Source organism: Neovison vison, chromosome 4 (assembly GCF_020171115.1).
Source record: "Neovison vison isolate M4711 chromosome 4, ASM_NN_V1, whole genome shotgun sequence".
Lineage (NCBI taxonomy): Eukaryota > Metazoa > Chordata > Mammalia > Carnivora > Mustelidae > Neogale > Neogale vison.
Window position 1 is genome coordinate 134,151,584 of NC_058094.1, and position 21,901 is coordinate 134,173,484.

The 21,901-nt window shown below is 37.4% G+C and overlaps 1 protein-coding gene across 2 annotated transcripts in view; it reads left to right on the top strand.

Moving 5' to 3' along the window:
• The window catches only part of LOC122903998 (zona pellucida binding protein), a 114,858-nt gene extending 96,189 nt beyond the window's left edge, over positions 1-18,669 (top strand). For both annotated transcript variants that reach the window (XM_044244505.1, XM_044244506.1), the window contains one exon: positions 18,575-18,669. In XM_044244505.1, the coding sequence (XP_044100440.1) occupies positions 18,575-18,669 (95 nt within the window). The remainder of the gene's footprint in view (positions 1-18,574) is intronic.
• Positions 18,670-21,901: the final 3,232 nt, after the last annotated feature.

The window sequence follows — 21,901 nt, forward strand, 5'->3', positions numbered from 1 at the left end:
GACTTAATTGTGTTATTGGTCCTCTGCTGATCTTCTTTCTAAAACTTGATCCACAGGCTCCTGGGTAGCTCTGTTGATTAAGCATCTGTCTTTGGCTCAGATTATGATCCCAAGGTCTTGGGAGCAGGGAGCCTGCTTCTACCTCTCCCTCTGCCTGCCTCTCTGCCTACTTGTGTGCATACTTTCTCTCTTTCTGTCAAATAAATCTTTAAAAAAATAAAACTCCATGATTTGAAGTGAGGTAATGAAATCTCTAAGTATTACCATAAAGCTTTGTCAATTTCTCACTTAATTCTGTCAGTTTGCTTTATATATTTTGTGTTCCTAGTGTCTGTTGTATATATTTTTATAATTGTTATATCTTGGTGAATTGACCCTTTTATAAGTGTATATGTTCCTTCTTTTCCTCTTATAACAGTTTTTGACTGTTTCTATATTAGTACAGCCATCTAGCTTTTTTTCGTTACTATTTTCATGGAGTATATTTTTCTATTCTGTCATTTTCAACCTGTTTGTTTCTTTTGATCTGAAGTGAGTCTTCTCCTGGTTGTATATAGTGTTGTGTTTTATTTATTCATTCTGTCAGTCTTCTACCTCTGACCGTGGACTTTAATCCATTTGTGTTAAAAGTAATTACAGATAAGAAAAAGCATTTCTGCCATATTACTATTTACAGTATGTTGATTGTTTTTCTAGTTAACTCTGAGAGTTTTTGCTTGATTTCTTTTTTCATGTTTTTTTTTTTTTTTTTTGGTTGGGAAAGCCTTTTGGAGTTACCAGTACTTTTGCTGGTATCACTGTCTATTGATGTTTTGAAACTTTTGTTTCTCTTTATTCTACAGAATGGGCGATTTCCTGTTGGTATATCTTCATATTTACTGACGTGTTCTACTTTTGTCATTATTTTGCTACTAAATACTTCTAGGTTTTTTTTTTTTTAATATTTTAGTTTTGGGGTCTAGAATATTTTGTGCTTTAGAACTTCCATTTCTATGATGCAGTTTTCCAATCTGCTTAGTTATTATGATAATGTATGTCCTTGAATACATTTATGCTAGCTGCTTTAAAGTCTTTATGGTGAATTACCATATCTGTGTTATTTTGGATCTGTTTCTATTGATCTTTTTTCCTCTTGACTATGAGTCACACATTCTGTGTCTTTGAAAATCTAGTAATGTTTATGATATATACTAAACTTTATGGATAGTACTATGTAACGTCTTCTGGTTTATTTTTCTTCTGAAGATTGTTGATTTCTGTTTTAATAACATGCCAGATTCACAATCTGAACTCTGTCCCACCAGCATAGTTATCATCATCTTGGTTTATTCAGCCTTCCAACTCTTGCTTTTTGCTGAGCTTCTTAAAATATCATTGACACATGTGAAGGTTATATATACGCAGATTTTAAAGCTCTTGATTCTGTTTCACTGAATTTTTCCCATTATTTCTGGTGGCCTAAAATCTGTCCTTTTTTTTCATACCCAGTGAGACTGAATTTCTGATTAATTTGTTATAAGTTAGAATTGGAGTTTTCTTACCACTTGTTTTTGAACATTATGGACTTTGTTTTTGGTACATATTCTTTGTTGTTATCATGTAGTATGTCTTATTGCCCCTTTTCTTTATTCCTTTCTAGAAAATATTTACCTGCCTCACAATCATTAAAAATTTTTTTTCTAGTAATGAATTTGATTAATGTCAGAATTTTCTTAATCCTCAGATTTAAAATAAGGGTACATACCATATATATGTCTTTTAAGGGGTCCTTCTTTTGTTTTACTGATCTGTGGTAATTACTAAATTTATTAAATGTCTTGATGTCTAGAGAGGATAAACCACCTTCTTTATTTTTTTAAAAATCCTACCAGTTTTAAATTGTTCATCAAGTTATATAAGAGAACATTGTGGTTCATATTTTATTTGAGTGTATCGCTGGTAAAAATTAACTTTGTTACTATTTACACTTTTCCTTTAAGAGCATAAAGTTGGATTTTTAAAAATCTAGCCTGAGGATCTAATAGTAGGCCATTTTAATTGATGCACATTATTGTGGACTGTATTTGTGAAATTCATTCATATTTTTATGGTTATAGTATCTTTAAAAGTTTCTTATTCTGGGGGTGCCTGGGTGGCTTAGTGGGTTAAAGCCTCTGCCTTTGGCTAAGGTCATGATCTCAGGGTCCTGGGATTGAGCCCCACATTGATTGAGCTCTTTGGTTGGCAGGGAGCCCGATTCCTACCACCCCTGCCTGTCTCTCTGCCTACTTGTGATCTCTGTCCAATAAGTAAATAAAATCTTTTAAAAAAGTTTCTTTTTCTATGTAATATTCTATTATATGAATATATTAAGGTGTGTATATCTGTTTCGTTGCTTGAAGTTGCTTCATACTTCTGTTTTTTTTTTTTTTTTGCCATGATGAACAATGCTTTATGAATATCTTCGGTTATACATGTTAGTATCCAAGATTCTTCAGAGTCTCTACTTAATAATGGGTCAGAAGTTATGAAATTCACTAAAATATATCAGTCTGTTTTCCAAATTTGGTATATGACACTTTTGTAATAGCAATGTAGGAGAAATCTTGTATGCAGTTTTTGGCATAATCACACTTTCCATATTTGTGATCTGATGACCCTATGTAATGTATCACGTTAATACATAAGATAATGTTTCAAGCATATTTAAAGGTACAGTTTCATAGCATTAAGTACACTTACATTGTTGTATTAACCATCAGCACCATCCATCTCTAGAACTTTTTTCATCTTCCTCATATGAAATTCTGTACCTATTAAACATTAAGTCACCAGTCCCCTCTTCCTTTATGCCCTGACAATCACCATTCTTCTTTCGGTCTATAAATTTGACTACTACAGGTACTTTTATACAGTATTTGTCCTTTTGTGCTTGGCTTATTTCACTTAGCATCTGTGTTGTATCATAAGTCAAAATTCCTTTCTTTTTAAGACTGAATAATATTCCATTGTATGGATGGACCACATTCACATTCTTGGAAATGTGTGGTAGGTTACCATCACACATTTTCAACACATTCTGCATTACTTTTCATAGTTTCACATTCCCATATTTGTTTCACATTAGTTCACCTTACATTTATGTACCACATCTTTTTTTATTTTATAATTTTTTATTTGAGTATAGTTGACACACAATGTTATATTAAGTTCAGGTGACTACACAGTGATCTGACAAGTTTATGCATTATGCTGTGTTTACCACAAGTGTAACTACCATCTATCCCCATACAATGCTATTAGAATATAATTGATTATATTCCTTATGCCGTGTCTTTATTCCTGTGACTTATACTATACTTTTTCTATCCACATGTATGTACCACATTTATATTTTATCCATTCAACTGTCAATGGAAATTGGAGTTGTTTCTACCTCAAGGCTATTGTGAATAATTCTGCAGCGAACATGGTGTGCACCTCTTTGAGATCCTGCTTTGAGATCTTGTGCATAAATATTGTATCAGTGCTTTTGGGCTTCTGTAACAAAATCCCAGCCTGGATGGCTTAAACAGTACAATTTTTTTCCCCACAATTCTGGAGCCTAAAAGTTCAGGTTCAAGGTTTTGGTTTCCCATGAATGCTTTCTTCTTGGCTTGCAGGTGGTATGGCATACCACTTTCTCATTATATCCTCAGGTGGTCTTGGTTAATATATGCAGAAGGAGAAAGAAAGTGGGCACTCTGCTGTTGCTTTATAAGGACACTGATACTATCAGATCAGAGTCCCACTCTTTTTATGACCTCATTGAACCTTTATTACTTCCTAAGAGGCCCCATCTCTAGAGAGAGCTATGCTGGGAGTTAGATTTTCACATACACATTTTAGAGAGGCACACAACTTCAGTCCATATGCTTATACCCAGAAGTAGAATTACTGGATCCTATAATACTTCAGTTTTAAATTTTTTGGAGAAACCACCGTACACAAAGTCTCCACCATTTTGTGTCCCCACTAACAAAGCATAATTCAGTCTTGCAGTTTCTCTGCATCTTGGCCAACACTCGCTATTTTAAGTGGTTTTTGTTTTGTTTTGTTTTTAAGTAACTTGCTACCCTAATGTGTGTGAAATGTCTCATTGTGCTGTTGATTTGCATTTCCTTTATGGTTAGTTATATTATTATCTTTTCATGTATTTATTGGTGATTTGTATGTCTTGTTTGGAGAAATGGCTACTTTTGAGCTTTTGCCCACTATTTAATTGACTTTGTTGTTGAATTAGAGTTCTTTATTACTATTATTATTTTGGATATTAATCTCCTTTGCATATAACTATGCTTTTCTTTTGTCCAAATGCTTTTGTTACATAAACAAACCACTGCAAAATGTAATGTCATGCATCTTTTATTCTACATTTTATTCCAGGAGTTTTACAATTTTAGCTCTTCTGTTTGGACCTTTGATCTTTTTGAGCTAACTTTTTACATATAGCTTAAGGTAAGAGTCCAGACTCGTACATTTCAATGTGGACATCTCCCTTACCTACTACCATTTGTTGGCAAGGCTGTCCTTGTCTCATTTGATGATCTTGGTACTCTTCTTCCAAATCATTTGAGAGTTTATTTCTTTACTAGTTTATTCTGTTTGTCTCTCTTTCTCTATGGCAGAACCAGACATGTTTGTTATTGTAGCTTGGTAGTGTTAAAATCAGCAAGTATGAGATTTACAGCTTTGTTTTTCAAAATTGTTTTGGCTTTTCTTTGTCCCTTGAGGTTTCAGTGAATTTTAGGATGGACTTTTTTCTTTTTCTGAAAATATTGTCACTGGGATTTTGATAAAATTTGTATAGAATCTGAACACTCTTCTTGGCGGAGGAGTAAAGATGGTGGAGAAGTAGCAGGCTGAGACTACCTCAGCTAGCAGGAGATCAGCTAGAGAGCTTATCTAAAGATTGCAAACACCTGCAAATCCATCGGCAGATCGAAGAGAAGAAGAACAGCAATTCTAGAAACAGAAAAACAAACACTTTCTGAAAGGTAGGACTGGAGGAGAAGTGAATCCAAAGCGACGGGAAGATAGACCCCGGGGGGAGGGGCCGGCTCCCGGCAAGCGGCGGAGCAACGGAGCACAAAATCGGGACTTTTAAAAGTCTGCTCCGCTGAGGGACATCGCTCTGGAGGCTAAACCGGGGCGAAGCCCACACGGCGTCGGCGTGACCTCAGGTCCCGCGGGGTCACAGAAGGATCGGGGGTGTCTGAGTGTCGCAGAGCTTGCGGAAATTGGAACGGGAAAGCCGGCTGCAGAGACAGAGCCGACAGTGAGCTCGCAGCTCGGAGTTGCCTTGAACCGGTCGCAAGATCGGTGTGCTTGGAGCGCGGCCGGAGGTTAGGCAGACGCGAGTTACTAAGAGCTGTTCGCTGAGGGCGCACAGGGGAGCGGGGCCCTGGGCTCTCGGCTCCTCTGGGCCGGAGACCAGGAGGCCGCCATTTGTATTCCCGTCCTCCAGAACTCTACGAAAAGCGCTCAGGGAACAAAAGCTCCTGAAAGCAAAGCCGAGCAGGTCACTCAGCCCGGCCCCTGGTAAGGGCGGTGTAATTCCGCCTGGGGCAAAGACACTTGAGAATCACTACACCAGGCCCCTCCCCCAGAAGATCAACAAGAAATCCAGGCAAGACCAAGTTCACTTACCAAGGAGTGCAGTTTCAATACCAAGGAGAGAGCAGCAGAATTCCAGAGGAGGAGAAAACAAACCACGAAACTCATGGCTTTCTGCCTGTGATTTTTTAGTCTTGCAGTTAATTTAATTTTTTTCTTTTTCATTTTTTTTCTCTTCTTCTGCTAAAATTTTTTATAACTTTTACCCTTTTCTTTTTTAACGTTTTTTAACTAGATTATCTAATATATATATATATTTTTCTTTTTTATACTTTTCTTTATTCATTTTCTTTTTTTTAATTCTTTTTTTTTATTTCTTTCTTTTTGAACCTCTTTTTATCCCCATATCAGAAGAGATCCTAATCTCTTCAATCTTTTTTTTCTTAATTCATTTTTAAATTCTTGATTGAATTTTTAATTCAATCTCTTTTTTTTAAAAGAATTTAAAAATTCTTTAAAAATAATAGATAAAATATATCTATGCCCCCATAGATAAAAAATATCTATGCCCCCAACGTGGGCGCAGCAAACTATATAAACCAATTCTTTTTTTCTTTTTTTTTCTTTCTTTCTTTTTGAACCTCTTTTTATCCCCAAATCAGAAGAGATCCCAATCAGAAGAGATTGGGAGATCCCAATCAAAGGAGATCCCAATCAGAGGAGATCCCTCACCCAATCATGAGGGGGGAGAAATCCCCCCTCACGATTTGGAATCTCTTCTGATTTGGTTAAAGCATATTTTCCTGGGATTGTTGCCACCCTTTTAGTATTTTACTTGCTCCTTCATATACTCTTAGCTGGACAAAATGACAAGGCGGAAAAATTCACAACAAAAAAAAGAACAAGAGGCAGTACCAAAGGCTAGGGACCTAATCAATACAGACATTGGTAATATGTCAGATCTAGAGTTCAAAATGACAATTCTCAAGGTTATAGCCAGGCTTGAAAAAGGCATGGAGGATATTAGAGAAACCCTCTCCAGAGATATAAAAGCCCTTTCTGGAGAAATAAAAGAACTAAAATCTAACCAAGTTGAAATCAAAAAAGCTATTATTGAGGTGCAATCAAAAATGGAGGCTCTCACTCCTAGGATAAATGAGGCAGAAGAAAGAATTAGCGATATAGAAGACCAAATGACAGAGAATAAAGAAGCTGAGCAAAAGAGGGACAAACAGCTACTGGACCATGAGGGGAGAATTCGAGAGATAAGTGACACCATAAGACGAAACAACATTAGAATAACTGGGATTCCAGAAGAAGAAGAGAGAGGGGAGCAGAAGGTATACTGGAGAGAATTATTGGGGAGAATTTCCCCAATATGGCACAGGGTACGAGCATCAAAATTCAGGAGGTTCAGAGAACGCCCCTCAAAATCATTAAGAATAGGCCCACACCCCGTCACCTAATAGTAAAATTTACAAGCCTTAGTGACAAAGAGAAAATCCTGAAAGCAGCCCGGGAAAAGAAGTCTGGAACATACAATGGTAAAAGTATTAGATTGGCAGCTGACTTATCCACAGAGACCTGGCAGGCCAGAAAGAGCTGGCATGATATTTTCAGAGCACTAAACGAGAAAAACATGCAGCCAAGAATACTATATCCAGCTAGGCTATCATTGAAAATAGAAGGAGAGATTAAAAGCTTCCAGGACAAACAAAAACTGAAAGAATTTGCAAACACCAAACCAGCTCTACAGGAAATACTGAAAGGGGTCCTCTAAGCAAAGAGAGAGCCTACAAGTGGTAGATCAGAAAGGAACAGAGACAATATACAGTAACAGTCACCTTACAGGCAATACAATGGCACTAAAATCATATCTCTCAATAGTTACCCTGAATGTTAATGGGCTAAATGCCCCAATCAAAAGACACAGGGTATCAGAATGGATAAAAAAACAAAACCCATCTATATGTTGCCTCCAAGAAACTCATTTTAAACCCGAAGGCACCTCCAGACTTAAAGTGAGGGGGTGGAAAAGAATTTACCATACGAATGGACATCAGAAAAAAGCAGGAGTCGCAATCCTTATATCAGATCAATTAGATTGTAAGCCAAAGACTATAATAAGAGATGAGGAAGGACACTATATCATACTCAAAGGGTCTGTCCAACAAGAAGATCTAACAATTTTAAATATCTATGCCCCCAACGTGGGCGCAGCAAACTATATAAACCAATTAATAACAAAATCAAAGAAACACATCAACAATAATACAATAATAGTAGGGGACTTTAACACTCCCCTCACTGAAATGGACAGATCATCCAAGCAAAAGATCAACAGGGAAATAAAGGCCTTAAATGATACACTGGATGAGATGGACATCACAGATATATTCAGAACATTTCATCCCAAAGCAACAGAATACACATTCTTCTCTAGTGCACATGGAACATTCTCCAGAATAGATCACATCCTCGGTCCTAAATCAGGACTCAACCGGTATCAAAAGATTGGGATCATTCCCTGCATATTTTCAGACCACAATGCTCTGAAGCTAGAACTCAACCACAAGAGGAAGTTTGGAAAGAACCCAAATACATGGAGACTAAACAGCATCCTTCTAAAGAAAAAATGGGTCAACCGGGAAATTAAAGAAGAATTGAAAAAAATCATGGAAACAAATGATAACGAAAATACAACGGTTCAAAATCTGTGGGACACAACAAAGGCAGTCCTGAGAGGAAAATATATAGCGGTACAAGCTTTTCTCAAGAAACAAGAAAGGTCTCAGGTACACAACCTAACCCTACACCTAAAGGAGCTGTAGAAAGAACAAGAAAGAAACCCTAAGCCCAGCAGGAGAAGAGAAATCATAAAGATCAGAGCAGAAATCAATGAAATAGAAACCAAAAAAACAATAGAAAAAATCAACCAAACTAGGAGCTGGTTCTTTGAAAGAATTAATAAAATTGATAAACCCTTGGCCAGACTTATCAAAAAGAAAAGAGAAAGGACCCAAATAAATAAAATCATGAATGAAAGAGGAGAGATCACAACTAACACCAAAGAAATACAAACTATTATAAGAACATACTATGAGCAACTCTACGCCAACAAATTTGACAATCTGGAAGAAATGGATGCATTCCTATAAACATATAAACTACCAAAATTGAACCAGGAAGAAATAGAAAGCCTGAACAGACCCATAACCAGTAAGGGGATTGAAACAGTCATTAAAAATCTCCAAACAAACAAAAGCCCAGGGCCAGACGGCTTCCCGGGGGAATTCTACCAACATTTAAAGAAGAACTAATTCCTATTCTCCTGAAACTGTTCCAAAACAAGAAATGGAAGGAAAACTCCCAAACTCATTTTATGAGGCCAACATCACCTTGATCCAAAAAGCAGACAAGGATCCCATCAAAAAAGAGAGCTATAGACCAATATCCTTGATGAACACAGATGCAAAAATTCTCACCAAAATACTAGCCAATAGGATTCAACAGTACATTAAAAGGATTATTCACCACGACCAAGTGGGATTTATCCCAGGGCTGCAAGGCTGGTTCAACATCCGCAAATCAGTCAATGTGATACAACACATCAATAAAAGAAAGAACAAGAACCATATGATACTCTCAATAGATGCTGAAAAAGCATTTGACAAAGTACATCATCCCTTCCTGATCAAAACCCTTCAAAGTGTAGGGATAGAGGGCATATACCTCAATATCATCAAAGCCATCTATGAAAAACCAACTGCAAATATCATTCTCAATGGAGAAAAACTGAAAGCTTTTCCTCTAAGGTCAGGAATACAGCAGGGATGTCCATTATCACCACTGCTATTCAACATAGTACTAGAAGTCCTAGCCTCAGCAATCAAACAAAAGGAAATTAAAGGCATCCAAATCGGCCAAGAAGAAGTCAAATTATCACTCTTCGCAGATGATATGATACTCTATGTGGAAAACCCAAAAGACTCCACTCCAAAACTGCTAGAACTTGTACAGGAATTCAGTAAAGTGTCAGGATATAAGATCAATGCACAGAAATCAGTTGCATTTCTCTACACCAACAAGACAGAAGAAAGAGAAATTAAGGAGTCAATCCCATTTACAATTGCACCCCAAACCATAAGATACCTAGGAATAAACCTAACCAAAGAGGCTAAGAATCTATACTCAGAAAACTATAAAGTACTCATGAAAGAAATTGAGGAAGACACAAAGAAATGGAAAAATGTTCCATGCTCCTGGATTGGAAGAATAAATATTGTGAAAATGTCTATGCTACCTAAAGCAATCTACACATTTAATGCAATTCCTATCAAAGTACCATCCATCTTTTTCAAAGAAATGGAACAAATAATTTTAAAATTTATATGGAACCAGAAAAGACCTCGAATAGCCAAAGGGATGTTGAAAAAGAAAGCCAAAGTTGGTGGCATCACAATTCCAGACTTCAAGCTTTATTACAAAGCTGTCATCATCAAGACAGCATGGTACTGGCACAAAAACAGACACATAGACCAATGGAACAGAATAGAGAGCCCAGAAATAGACCCTCAACTCTATGGTCATCTAATCTTCGACAAAGCAGGAAAGAATGTCCAATGGAAAAAAGACAGCCTCTTCAATAAATGGTGTTGGGAAAATTGGACAGCCACGTGCAGAAAAATGAAATTGGACCATTTCCTTACACCACACACAAAAATAGATTCAAAATGGATTAAGGACCTCAATGTGAGAAAGGAATCCATCACAATCCTTGAGGAGAACACAGGCAGCAACCTCTTCGACCTCAGCCGCAGCAACATCTTCCTAGGAACATCGCCAAAGGCAAGGGAAGCAAGGGCAAAAATGAACTTTTGGGATTTCATCAAAATCAAAAGCTTTTGCACAGCAAAGGAAAGAGTTAACAAAACCAAAAGACAACTGACAGAATGGGAGAAGATATTTGCAAATGACATATCAGATAAAGGACTAGTGTCCAAAATCTATAAAGAACTTAACAAACTCAACACCCAAAGAACAAATAATCCAATCAAGAAATGGGCAGAGGACATGAACAGACGTTTCTGCAAAGAAGACATCCAGATGGCCAACAGACACATGAAAAAGTGCTCCATATCACTCGGCATCAGGGAAATACAAATCAAAACCACAATGAGATATCACCTCACACCAATCAGAATGGCTAAAATCAACAAGTCAGGAAATGGCAGATGCTGGCGAGGATGCGGAGAAAGGGGAACCCTCCTACACTGTTGGTGGGAATGCAAGCTGGTGCAACCACTCTGGAAAACAGCATGGAGGTTCCTCTAAATGTTGAAAATAGAACTGCCCTATGACCCAGCAATTGCACTACTGGGAATTTACCCTAAAGATACAAACGTAGTGATCCAAAGGGGCACGTGCACCCGAATGTTTATAGCAGCAATGTCCACAATAGCCAAACTATGGAAAGAACCTAGATGTCCATCAACAGATGAATGGATCAAGAAGAAGTGGTATATATACACAATGGAATACTATGCAGCCATCAAAAGAAACGAAATCTTGCCATTTGCGACAACATGGATGGAACTAGAGCGTATCATGCTTAGCGAAATAAGTCAAGCGGAGAAAGACAACTATCATATGATCTCCCTGATATGAGGGAGTGGTGATGCAACATGGGGGCTTAAGTGGGTAGGAGAAGAATCCATGAAACAAGATGGGATAGGGAGGGAGACAAACCATAAGTGACTCTTAATCTCACGAAACAAACTGTGGGTTGCTGGGGGGAGGGGGGTTGGGAGAAGGGGGGTAGGGTTATGGACATTGGGGAGGGTATGTGCTTTTGGGTAAATTGGAAGGGGAGATGAACCATGAGAGACTATGGACTCTGAAAAACAATCTGAGGGGTTTGAAGTGGCGGGGGGGTGGGAGGTTGGGGTACCAGGTGGTGGGTATTATAGAGGGCACAGCTTGCATGGAGCACTGGGTGTGGTGAAAAAAATAATGAATACCTTTTTTCTGAAAATAAATAAATTGGAAAAAAATTTGTATAGAATCTATGAATGGTTTGCAGTAGCATTGACATCTTAACAATATTAAATATTCCAACCCATGAACATGAGATATGTCTTTCCATTTATTTGTGTCTCCTTTGATTTCTTTCAGTAATTTTTAGTAGTTTTTGGTATACAAGTATCATGCCTTGTTGGTTATTTACTCCTAAATATTATATTTTTGATGCTATTATAAATAGAACTATTATCTTTTTTTTAAGATTTTATTTATTTTACAGAGAGAGAGAGAGATACAGTGAGAGAGGGAACACAAGCAGGGAGCGGGGGGAGGGAGAAGCAGACTTCCCACTGAGCTGGGAGCCAATATGGGACTCAATCCCAGGACCTGGGCTGAAGGCAGATGCTTAACGACTGAGCCAACCAGGTGCCCTAGAACTATTTTCTTAATTTTGTTTTTGGATTGTTCATTGTTAGTGTATAAAACACAGCTGATTTTGCATGTCAATTTTGTATCTTGTAACTTGGCTAAATTTGTTTATTAGGTCAATTAGTGGTTTTTGGTGGATTCTTCAGGGTTTTTTTTGCATAGAAGATCATACTGTCTATGGACAGGCTAATGTTACCTCTTTCTAATTTGAATTCTTTTTTTTCCCCCATGCTCTAGCTAAGACTTCCAATGTTGTGTTAAAAGAAGGAGTGATAATAGTCATCCTTATCTTTTTCCTAATCTTAGAGGAAAAGCTCAGTCTCTTACAGTTATGATCCTGACTGTGGGTTTTCATGAATGCCCTTTATCAGGTTGAAGAAAATCCATTTATTCCTCTCTTTTTTTCCAATTTATTTATTTTCAGAAAAACAGTATTCATTATTCCTCTCTTTTAAGTGTTTTTTTTAAATTAAATAAGTATCTATTATATTATCCATTACCAAACATAGTTTAAATGATATGAAAGGAAATTCCCAAAAACACACAGAATTTTAGGGAGTGTATAATCTAATGGGATAAAAATCTGAATGTGTGAAAATTTAGGTAGCAGTTAATGACCAGATGTGGTAAGGGCTATATGGGCAATACAGTTTTGCTATAAGAACTCCAGAATGAGAAGAACACGAGATTGAGTTCTGTCATAGTATCCTGAGTGCTGACTATGTTTTGGTCAGTGCATTAAGCTCTGCTTACCCCATAGAAATATACATTTCACTGATTTCTTAACTTTTTTTTTAAAGATTCCATTTATTTATTTGAGAGAGATACAGTGAGAGAGAGCAGGAGAGGGAAGAAGGTCAGAGGGAGAAGCAGACTCCCCGTGAGCTAGGAGCCTGATGCGGGACTCGATCCCGGGACTCCAGGATCATGACCTGAGCTGAAGGCAGTTTCCTAACCAACTGAGCCACCCAGGCACCCTCGCTGATTTCTTTATCATAATAACTGAAGCTTTGCTAAAAGTCTGTCCTATGTTTTCATAAATAACAAATATCCTTTTGATGTAGGAAGCATCCCAATTTTGTAATCAAGGAACTTGAATCTTGGCAGTCTTAGGGTACTTGCATGTGTTTATAAAGATGGTAAATGAAAAATTAGAATTTGAAACAATCAAACGACTCACTACTACTCACTACTACTCACTACTCACTTTTTTTTTAAAGATTTTATTGATTTATTTAGTCAGAGAGAGAGAGGAAGCACAAGCAGGCAAGGTGTCAGGCAGAGGCAGAGAGAGAAGCAGGGTCCCTGCCGAGCAAGGAGTCTGATGCAGGACTCTATCCCAGGACCCTTGGGACCATGACCCAAGCCGAAGGCAGTAGCTTAACTGACTGAGCCATCCAGGCATCCCTACAAAACTCCTTTTATTTTGGCTGCTTTGCCTTGTGCTCCTTTACTTATGTTTCTGTGGTATCTTTCATATCTATTGAGGTATAATGGACAAAATTGTAAGATACTCAAAGTGTACATTGTGATGACCTGATACATATATGCATGGTGGGAGGATTTCTCCCATCTCGTTCATTAACACCCCCATCATCTCACATACTTCTCTTCTATTTACCTTTGGTGAGAACATTTAAGTAATACTTTCAGCTATAAGATGGATAAGTCTCAGGATCTGACATAGTAACTATGGTTGATAACACCCTATTATAAAATTGAAGTTCGCTTTGAGTTTTTACCATAACATGGATGTTGAATTTTGTCAAATGCTTTTGTGCATCAGGTGAGATTATTGTATGTTATTTTCCCTGTCATTCAGTTCATATGATGTAAGGAGCTCTTCTTAGATTTCATATATTAAACTGTCCTTGTGTTTTAGAAATAAATCCAAAGTGACCATGGTATATAATCCTTTTAATATGCTGCTGAATTGGTTTAGTATTTTGTTGAGGATTTTTCCATCAATATACAGAAGAGTTATTAGTACATAGTTTGTTTTTCACGTACACTCTTTGGCTTTAGTAATAGGGCAATTCTGCCCTTATGGAATGAGTCCAGAAGTTTTCCTTTCCTCTTAATTTATTGGAAGAGTTTAAGAAGGATTGGGGTTAATGTCTTTCTTTCTTTCTTTCTTTCTTTCATTATAATTTATGTTAGAATTCATCTGTGAAGATGTGGACTTGGCCTCTTATTTGTTGGAAGGTTTTTGTTCTCTTCCAATTTGTTTTATATTTAAAAAACTTTTAATAGTGGTTAAAAAACATATAACAAAACCAACTGCCTTGACCATTTTTAAGTATACAGTTTAGTAGCCTTAACTTTACATTGTTGTGCAGCAGATATCTAGAACTTTTCATAAGCCAAAACTGCACACCTCTTGAAGAACAACTTCCATTTCTTCCTCCTTTAGCTACTAGAAACCACAGCTCTTTCTGTTTCTCTGAGTTTGATTTGTTTGGATAGTTCTTGTAAGCAAAATCATGTACTATTTGTCTTTGTAACTGGTCTCAGTTCACTTTGCATAATATTCTCAAGTTTTGTCATATTGCAACATGTTGCAGGATTTATTGTTTTAAGGCTGAAGGATATTCTGTTGTGTATATATACCACATTTTCTTTGTCCATTTGCCCACTGAGGGACCCTTGTGTTCTTTTCACCTCTTGGCTGTGGTAAGCAATGCTGCAGTGAACAAAGGTCTAGAGATGTCCCTTTAGGATCCTGCTTTCAGTTCTCTTGGCTCTATATCCAGAAATGGAACTGCTGGATCATCTGGTACATGCATTTTTAATGTTTTGAGGAACCTCCATATTTTTCCTATAGCAGTTACACCATTGTGCATTCCCACCAACTGTGCACAAGGGCTCCAGTTTCTTCACATCATCACCAACACTTGTTCTGTTCTTCTTTTTTTTTTTTTGATGGTGTCCATTCTAATGGGCGTGAAATGATATCATACTCCAGTTTTGATTGGTACTTCCCTAATAATGATGTTGAGCACCTTCTCAAATGTTTGGTCCTATGTGCTCTCTTCTGATTCCTCTGTATACTTGGCTGCTTTTTTTTGGGGGGGGTGGGGTCTGTTTTTTAATATCTTCATTTCCCTGAGAGTCCACACACTGCTTCTCCTGTGATCCTTAGGTATTCTATCCTATTCCTTAATATACCAGTCTCTAACCCCAGGTATCTGGGGGCTGTCATCACCTTGTGGTTCTTAAGAATGTGCCCAGGGCTTCCCACAGTCTGAGATTTGAACAAGCTCTGAAATAAGCAACATGGAGACTGAACCCTTCAGTTGGCCGTTGGACAGGTGGCTGATCCCATCTGTTTCGCTCTCTGGTCTGTGGGATGGAACCCAGCACTGGGCTGCCTCTCCTGTAGGTCTGCCTGGAAAGGAGCTGGGACAAGGGTGAGCAAAAGAATGCTACAAATTTTGGACCATTTGGAACATGACTTCTTGATTGCATGTTCATTTGGTTGCTGTTGATCTTTGACCAATTTCCAGACCTAGAAGGTTATTTTAGCCAGTCTCTAGTTGTTTATTTAATATTTCTAGGGGAGCCTGGGGGACCTGGAGCTGTCCTCTTGCTGAAGTTGCCCTCAGTATATTACAGTTTGCTGTTGATTTTCATTCCCTAATTCTTAATTTCTTTGGATGGTTTTGGGTTTTTTTGTGGCTCAGTAAAAATGACATTAGTTGGACATCTATTTTTTCTCTTTTATTCCTATTTTTAATTGGTTTTCTGTCCTTTTCTCATGACTAATATGAATTATTTGTATCTTCTCGGTGGTATTCCATTGGTTATTTAGCTGCAACCGTGTCCCAGTTTTGTTGCTTGACTGTTGTTAATTTCATCATTTTTAAATTAAGTTCTTAATTATAATACTACATGTAACTCATGTTTTATATTATGCTTGGTTATTTCCCTTTTTAAGGAAATATTCCCTATCCAAAATTCATGAAGATTTTTTTTCTCTGCCTTCTTCTCATTTCTTTGTATGTCAGTACTGATCAGTCATCAGTGCTTCCCTCTCTTATCAAGATTTAATCACGTTGTTCTCAAAACTGCAGCTGGGAAATATTCTGCTCAGTGAGACTAAAACCTAGAAGATAATTTTGCTAATCTTCTACTTTATTTTTTTAAAAAAATTTATTTATTTATTTGACAGAGATCACAAGGTCCACAGGCAGAGAGTTAGGCACAGAGAGGGGTGGGGGGAGGCAGGCTCCCTGCCGAGCAGAGAGCCCAATGTGGGGGACTCCATTCCAGGACCTTGAGATCGTGACCTGAACTGAAGGCAGAGGCTCAACCCACTGAGCCACCCAGGCACCCCAGCTAATCTTCTACTTTAAAGTTAAATAACTTTTTGAGAATTTTTCCTCAATTCCACATGAAGGAGAACATGATATTTTAGAATATGTCTTAGGAGAGAGAGATAAGGACTCTGAAGTATTGTACATACTGTGTTATAGAGATTTATTAATTCTGAAAACATTTATTAGATCATATTTATTTAAAGTTGGGTTTGGATGATTTCTTGCCAGCGTCAGCTCCACTGGTGATACTGTATGTGTATAAAGACTGCCTGCACATTTACATTTATCTTCTCCCTATGTGTTGACTTAACACATACCTTTTCTCAGCACCCATATTTGTACTTTAAGAAATACTAATATGTGTTTTAAAAGAAAGAGTACCATGATCACACACCTTTGAGAAATATCACATCATGACATTCTTACCCTGTACATTGCCACTTTAAATACTGTTATTACTGCAGCAAACAATGGACTTAACTTTGTTTAACCAGTACTTTTTCCTGAAACATGATTCCCCAAACAAAGTATCTATTAAAACCAGAATGAAAAATACTTTCTCTGGGTAATGGTTAAACTATTTCCCAATTTGAAAGATTATTTTTTGAACGAGCGATATGAAATGAAATAATGTACCATGACCCAGATCCAAACAATGGCATGTGTCATTGATCATGGTGCCAGAAAAAGAATCTTCTCTGATGGCCCATAATAGCCATGCCTTAGATGTGCAACTGACATCCCTGTGAATCCTTGGCTGACCAAATTTGCAATAGGAAAAGGAGGAACAGGGTAATCAGAGACCCCAGCCCAGTTAGATAGGTGGGCATCACGTGGCCTCCAGCATGGGGAGAAGTGGTCCCACAGACGGCAGAGCATTTATTGAGGCATGGCGGTGTTCTCGTTGCATTTTCATATAAGTCATCTGATTTCAGTCCTCTCATAATAGTGTAGTCTTCCTTGTTACTGGAACTGTTTTACAAATGAGGAAGCTAGAACTAAGAATTGACCACTTACCCAGAATCTAGAGTCAGTCAAAGAGAATATATTTGCCATTAGATTCTTTTTTTTTAATTTGTTTTTTATTTATTTTCAGCATAACAGTATTCATTATTTTTTCACCACACCCAGTGCTCATGCAATCCGTGCCCTCTATAATACCCACCACCTGGTACCCCAACCTCCCACCCCCCCGCCACTTCAAACCCCTCAGATTGTTTTTTAGAGTCCATAGTCTCTCATGGTTCACCTCCCCTTCCAATTCCCCCCAACTCTCTTCTCCTCTCTAACTCCCCATGTACTCCATGCTGTTTGCCATTAGATTCTTTCTGCCCTTCTTTACTTTCTGACAGGCAAAGATCACTGTGGTAACATATTCCTTATATACAGTTATCCATATGTTAAGGATGATCAGACTGAGTTAAGTTAGTAATTTTTTCCAAAGTTATCTTTCAGCAAGTGACAGAAATAAGACATGAAGTCAGGAGATTATTAGAAATAAGCTGGAGGGGGGGTGCCTGGGTGGCTCAGTGGGTTAAAGTCTCTGCCTTTGGCTCAGGTCATGATCCCGGAGTGCTGGGATCATGCCCCACATCGGGCTCTCTGCTCCTCAGGGAGCCTGCTTCCTCCTCAATCTCTCTGCCTTTTTGTGATCTCTGTCTGTCAAATAAATAAATAAAAAAAAGAAATAAGCTGGAAGTCCTTCCCATATCTGGGGTATCTGTGCGTTGAAGGCGTGGTTGTTAGTGTGGGCCCTCTTCTGCTCTGTGGCTTCTGATGCAGTCTACCAGGTGACCTAGCTAGCTTTCTTAGCTCGACCTTGTGTGATCAGTAAAACCATGTGGGGTCACAGTCTTGGTCTAAGCCGGGGTAGAGTGAAAAGTTACAACTTGTCACTTATATGAGGTATTTAGAAATAGACACTAGAAGGATTGCTACTAGGCATTAGGGGAAGGGGAAATGGAGAGGTGTTAAATGATATAGACTTGCAGTTTTTCCCAGATGAGAAAGTTCTGAAAGTTAGTTGTACAACAACATGAATATACTTCACACTGTTGAACTGCACACTTAAAAATGGTTAAGATGGTAAATTTTATGTGTATTTTACCATGATTAAAAACAAAAATTATAAAAAGAAAAAAGAGTCTTTTTTGAAAATGTATTCTCCATGTAAAATTAATTGATGTGGCATTTGAAGGAACTGGTGCTTATTAACTATTCTTTCTTCACAGTGATCTGCAGTCCTGGGTCTTATAACCCCCGCGATGGAACCCACTGCCTTCAGTGCAACAGCAGCCTGGCGTTTGGAGCAAAAGCATGCTTATAGGTCATGAGTTTGAGATCTCTAGTAGTTTGTTAAACACAAAAGTATATTTTTGAAATATTAATACATAATAAATCACTATTATGCCAAAATTAAACATATTAGATTTTACAAAATATGGTGTCATCATTTTAATTGAAACATTGTATATTGTATGTCCAAATGCTTCACGAATGGAGCATCCACTAATCTTTATCCATTAATGCCAGAACTACGCATGATTTCAGAATATTTCTTGGATCACTGATTTTTAAAAAGGGTTTCAAATACACTCTATTGGTGTTATTCCCAAAAGACTTTTCCAGATTATTTTAAAACAGCCCATTCTCTTTACAGTATGTTAACTAATCTCAGGTCACCATGTTCTTTTATAATCATTTTAATTTCAGCTTGCTTCCTACCTTTGATTTAATTTTTTGAGATTATTTTCTTCTAGTTTGACCTTCCGTACTTCAGGGTCACGTCTTACAAAGCCAGTGCATCTTTTCATTGCAGATTTTTTTTTTTTTCTGTTTGTGAACTCAGCGAATTTATACTTTAATTTTTTTCCTCCGAACACTTGAAGAATCAAAGTATGTACAACATAACCTGATATGATAAAAACAGTTGATGGCATTGGCCATTGCAGTCAGTGTGGATGGGCCGGTCCATTCTTGTCATCTCTCGTGCAGATTTTTAGCCACTATAGTATAAGGTCAGGTCCCAACAACTCAGTGGGTTTTTAATGTAGTTCAATGTGACCTTCACCTTTTTGGTTTAGAGACCTTTAAATTACCTTTCTGACACTTTAGAGTGGAATAACCATTGTATGTGCCTAAATTAACCTTTGAACTTTCACATTGTGGAGAGAGAGAGATTAGGCAATCTCTTGCCCTGACGACACCTCTAGGGAAAAGTATCGAACAGTCATCACATCTTTTATTGCATTTCCTTTATCATTAAAGTGTTACATCACAGATGCTTCTGCTGCCACCAGCATACCCCTCTCTCTCACTGGGGTACTGTATTTGAATATGAAAAATTACCCAAAATGTAAGGGTTTAAGTATTAGAAAAATACCTGAGCAACTTAGAAAATCAGTAGTTTCTCAATTTTTTGTTTCACTTGTAACACTTTCTAGTCTCTTGGACATTAGCTGTTTTTTCCCTTCATATTTCCTTTCTTAAGACATAAGCATTTGTAAATGGCAAATATTCACAGGTGGGGTCTAGGCACAATTTTGCATTAACAGGAAGAAAGTTTACTTATATCTAGGATCTATTTGACTTTTTTAAAATTGACCAGTAGATAAGTTAGTTTCTCGTTTGGTCATGCTGTGGGCAAATATTACCCTGTAATTCTCACAAGTACAAAGGGAAGTGAAATGACATTTCTTTGTTAGCCATGGTGATCTTTTTTTTAAAAATTACTTGTAACTTTCATAATGATGACATAAATGTTTTCGTAAGATTTTTAGAGGTCTTTTCTTTAAAAAGCCTTCTTTGCTCTAATTAAGTCACGTATTTGCCATGATACTCTTTGGGGGCTATGGTTCTTCAGTACCTGTCTTTTGTAACTAGTAAAAGGCCTCCTAAGTCATCATCTGTAAAAGCAGTGTAGCTGCTAGAGCTCTTCAGATTTCAGATTGTGTAATAAGATGGACTGAAATGTATGTTCTTTAGTATTTCTGAGTTTGGGTTAACTCTTTTCCTGGTCTTTAAAAATGCTGAGGAATTTGACTTAGAAAACATTTTCCTGGGAATGAACAGTATCAGCTCAACAGCTAGTCAGCCTCGGGAAGCAAAACAGAATTAAAATGGTGGTGCACGTTACTGAGATCGGAATCTAGTCAAAAAAAGAGGGTGATCTGGGATAGGAGAAAACCAACCATAGGGGAGTCATGGGAGTGAGGCATGGAAGGGTGCTGTGAGTATAAATATACTTTAGTAATGAATACTTCAGTAATGAAGGTAACCACTGCGTCTGCTAACATATGATGTAGACTGTTGGAAATCGTTTTAAGTGATGACAGTGTGTTAGGTGAAAATTACAGACTAATCCCTGAAAGACATTATTGTCATAAGACAGTTTCAAGTGTTTGTTGTTTTTGTTTGCATCAGAATAATATCTTAACATTTATATAATGCCTTCATTTTAGCCTATTTTTAACAGTAAAATAATGTGATGTTTACATGAACCTGCAAAGCTAAGGTAAATATGATTCCCATATTGTATTTTATTAATCAGATTTTTTTCTTATTATAAACGTGTAAATGTGTATTCATTTGGTAATATGTAAAAAGAGCCCTAACAAGGTTGATCCAGGAATGTCACTTACAGGGAAACTATCAGAAAGTAAATCAGAAATCAGGTGTAATATTATGCCTGATGGTATTTGTAATATTATGCCTGATGGTATTAACATCCATATTCTATATAACAATGCAAATGGAATTAACATTGATGACCTACAGGAGTGAAGTGATTGAATAAATTGTGCTATTTCCATAGGGTAGAATGTTCTGTACTATTCTTTAGAGTTTTCAATCAAATGAACCAAAATGTTAACAACAGTTGTTTTATGTAATAGGATCATGTGGGAAGTTTTTTTGGTGTCCTCTGTTTCTTAAATTTCCTACAAAGAAAGAAATTACTTTTCAAAAACTTGGAAGTGATAAACATACTTGGAAAAATTAAAATAGTCAAAATTGGCAGAAGACGTTATTGCTCACCTTTCCAGCATGAATTTGCTTCTTCCCCACTTCCCAGCAAAGCACCAAGTTTGTTCACTGCAGAGAGAGTCCTTTCTTAACTGTCAGCCCATGGCTTCTTTCTGGAAGTTGTATGTTGATACCATGGAGCAACCTGTGGGCACAGAGTGGAGAAGTCCAAGGAACTAGGGCCTTAATGATGGTGTTGAACCGCTGCCCAGGTTGTGTCTGAGACCCAGCCTGCCCTGGGCTTGCCCAGTTGTCTGAGATGAGAACATGCCTTGTGCCAAAGCAAGCTAGATTTTCTGTTTAACTTGCAGGTAAAAGGATCCTAACCGATAGAATATTCACTACAGTAGCAGGGAATGTGGCCTGTAATATCAGAACCCAGATAACAGCAATGCTAACATTTCCAGGTGGTGTGAGCATTTTATTCATGCTATAGATACCAGTGTTTTCCTTAATATTAGGTGTGTTTTCCATGCTAATTTATTCAATTCATTAACATCATTTTAATATAATATTTGGTACACTTTAGCAAAGTT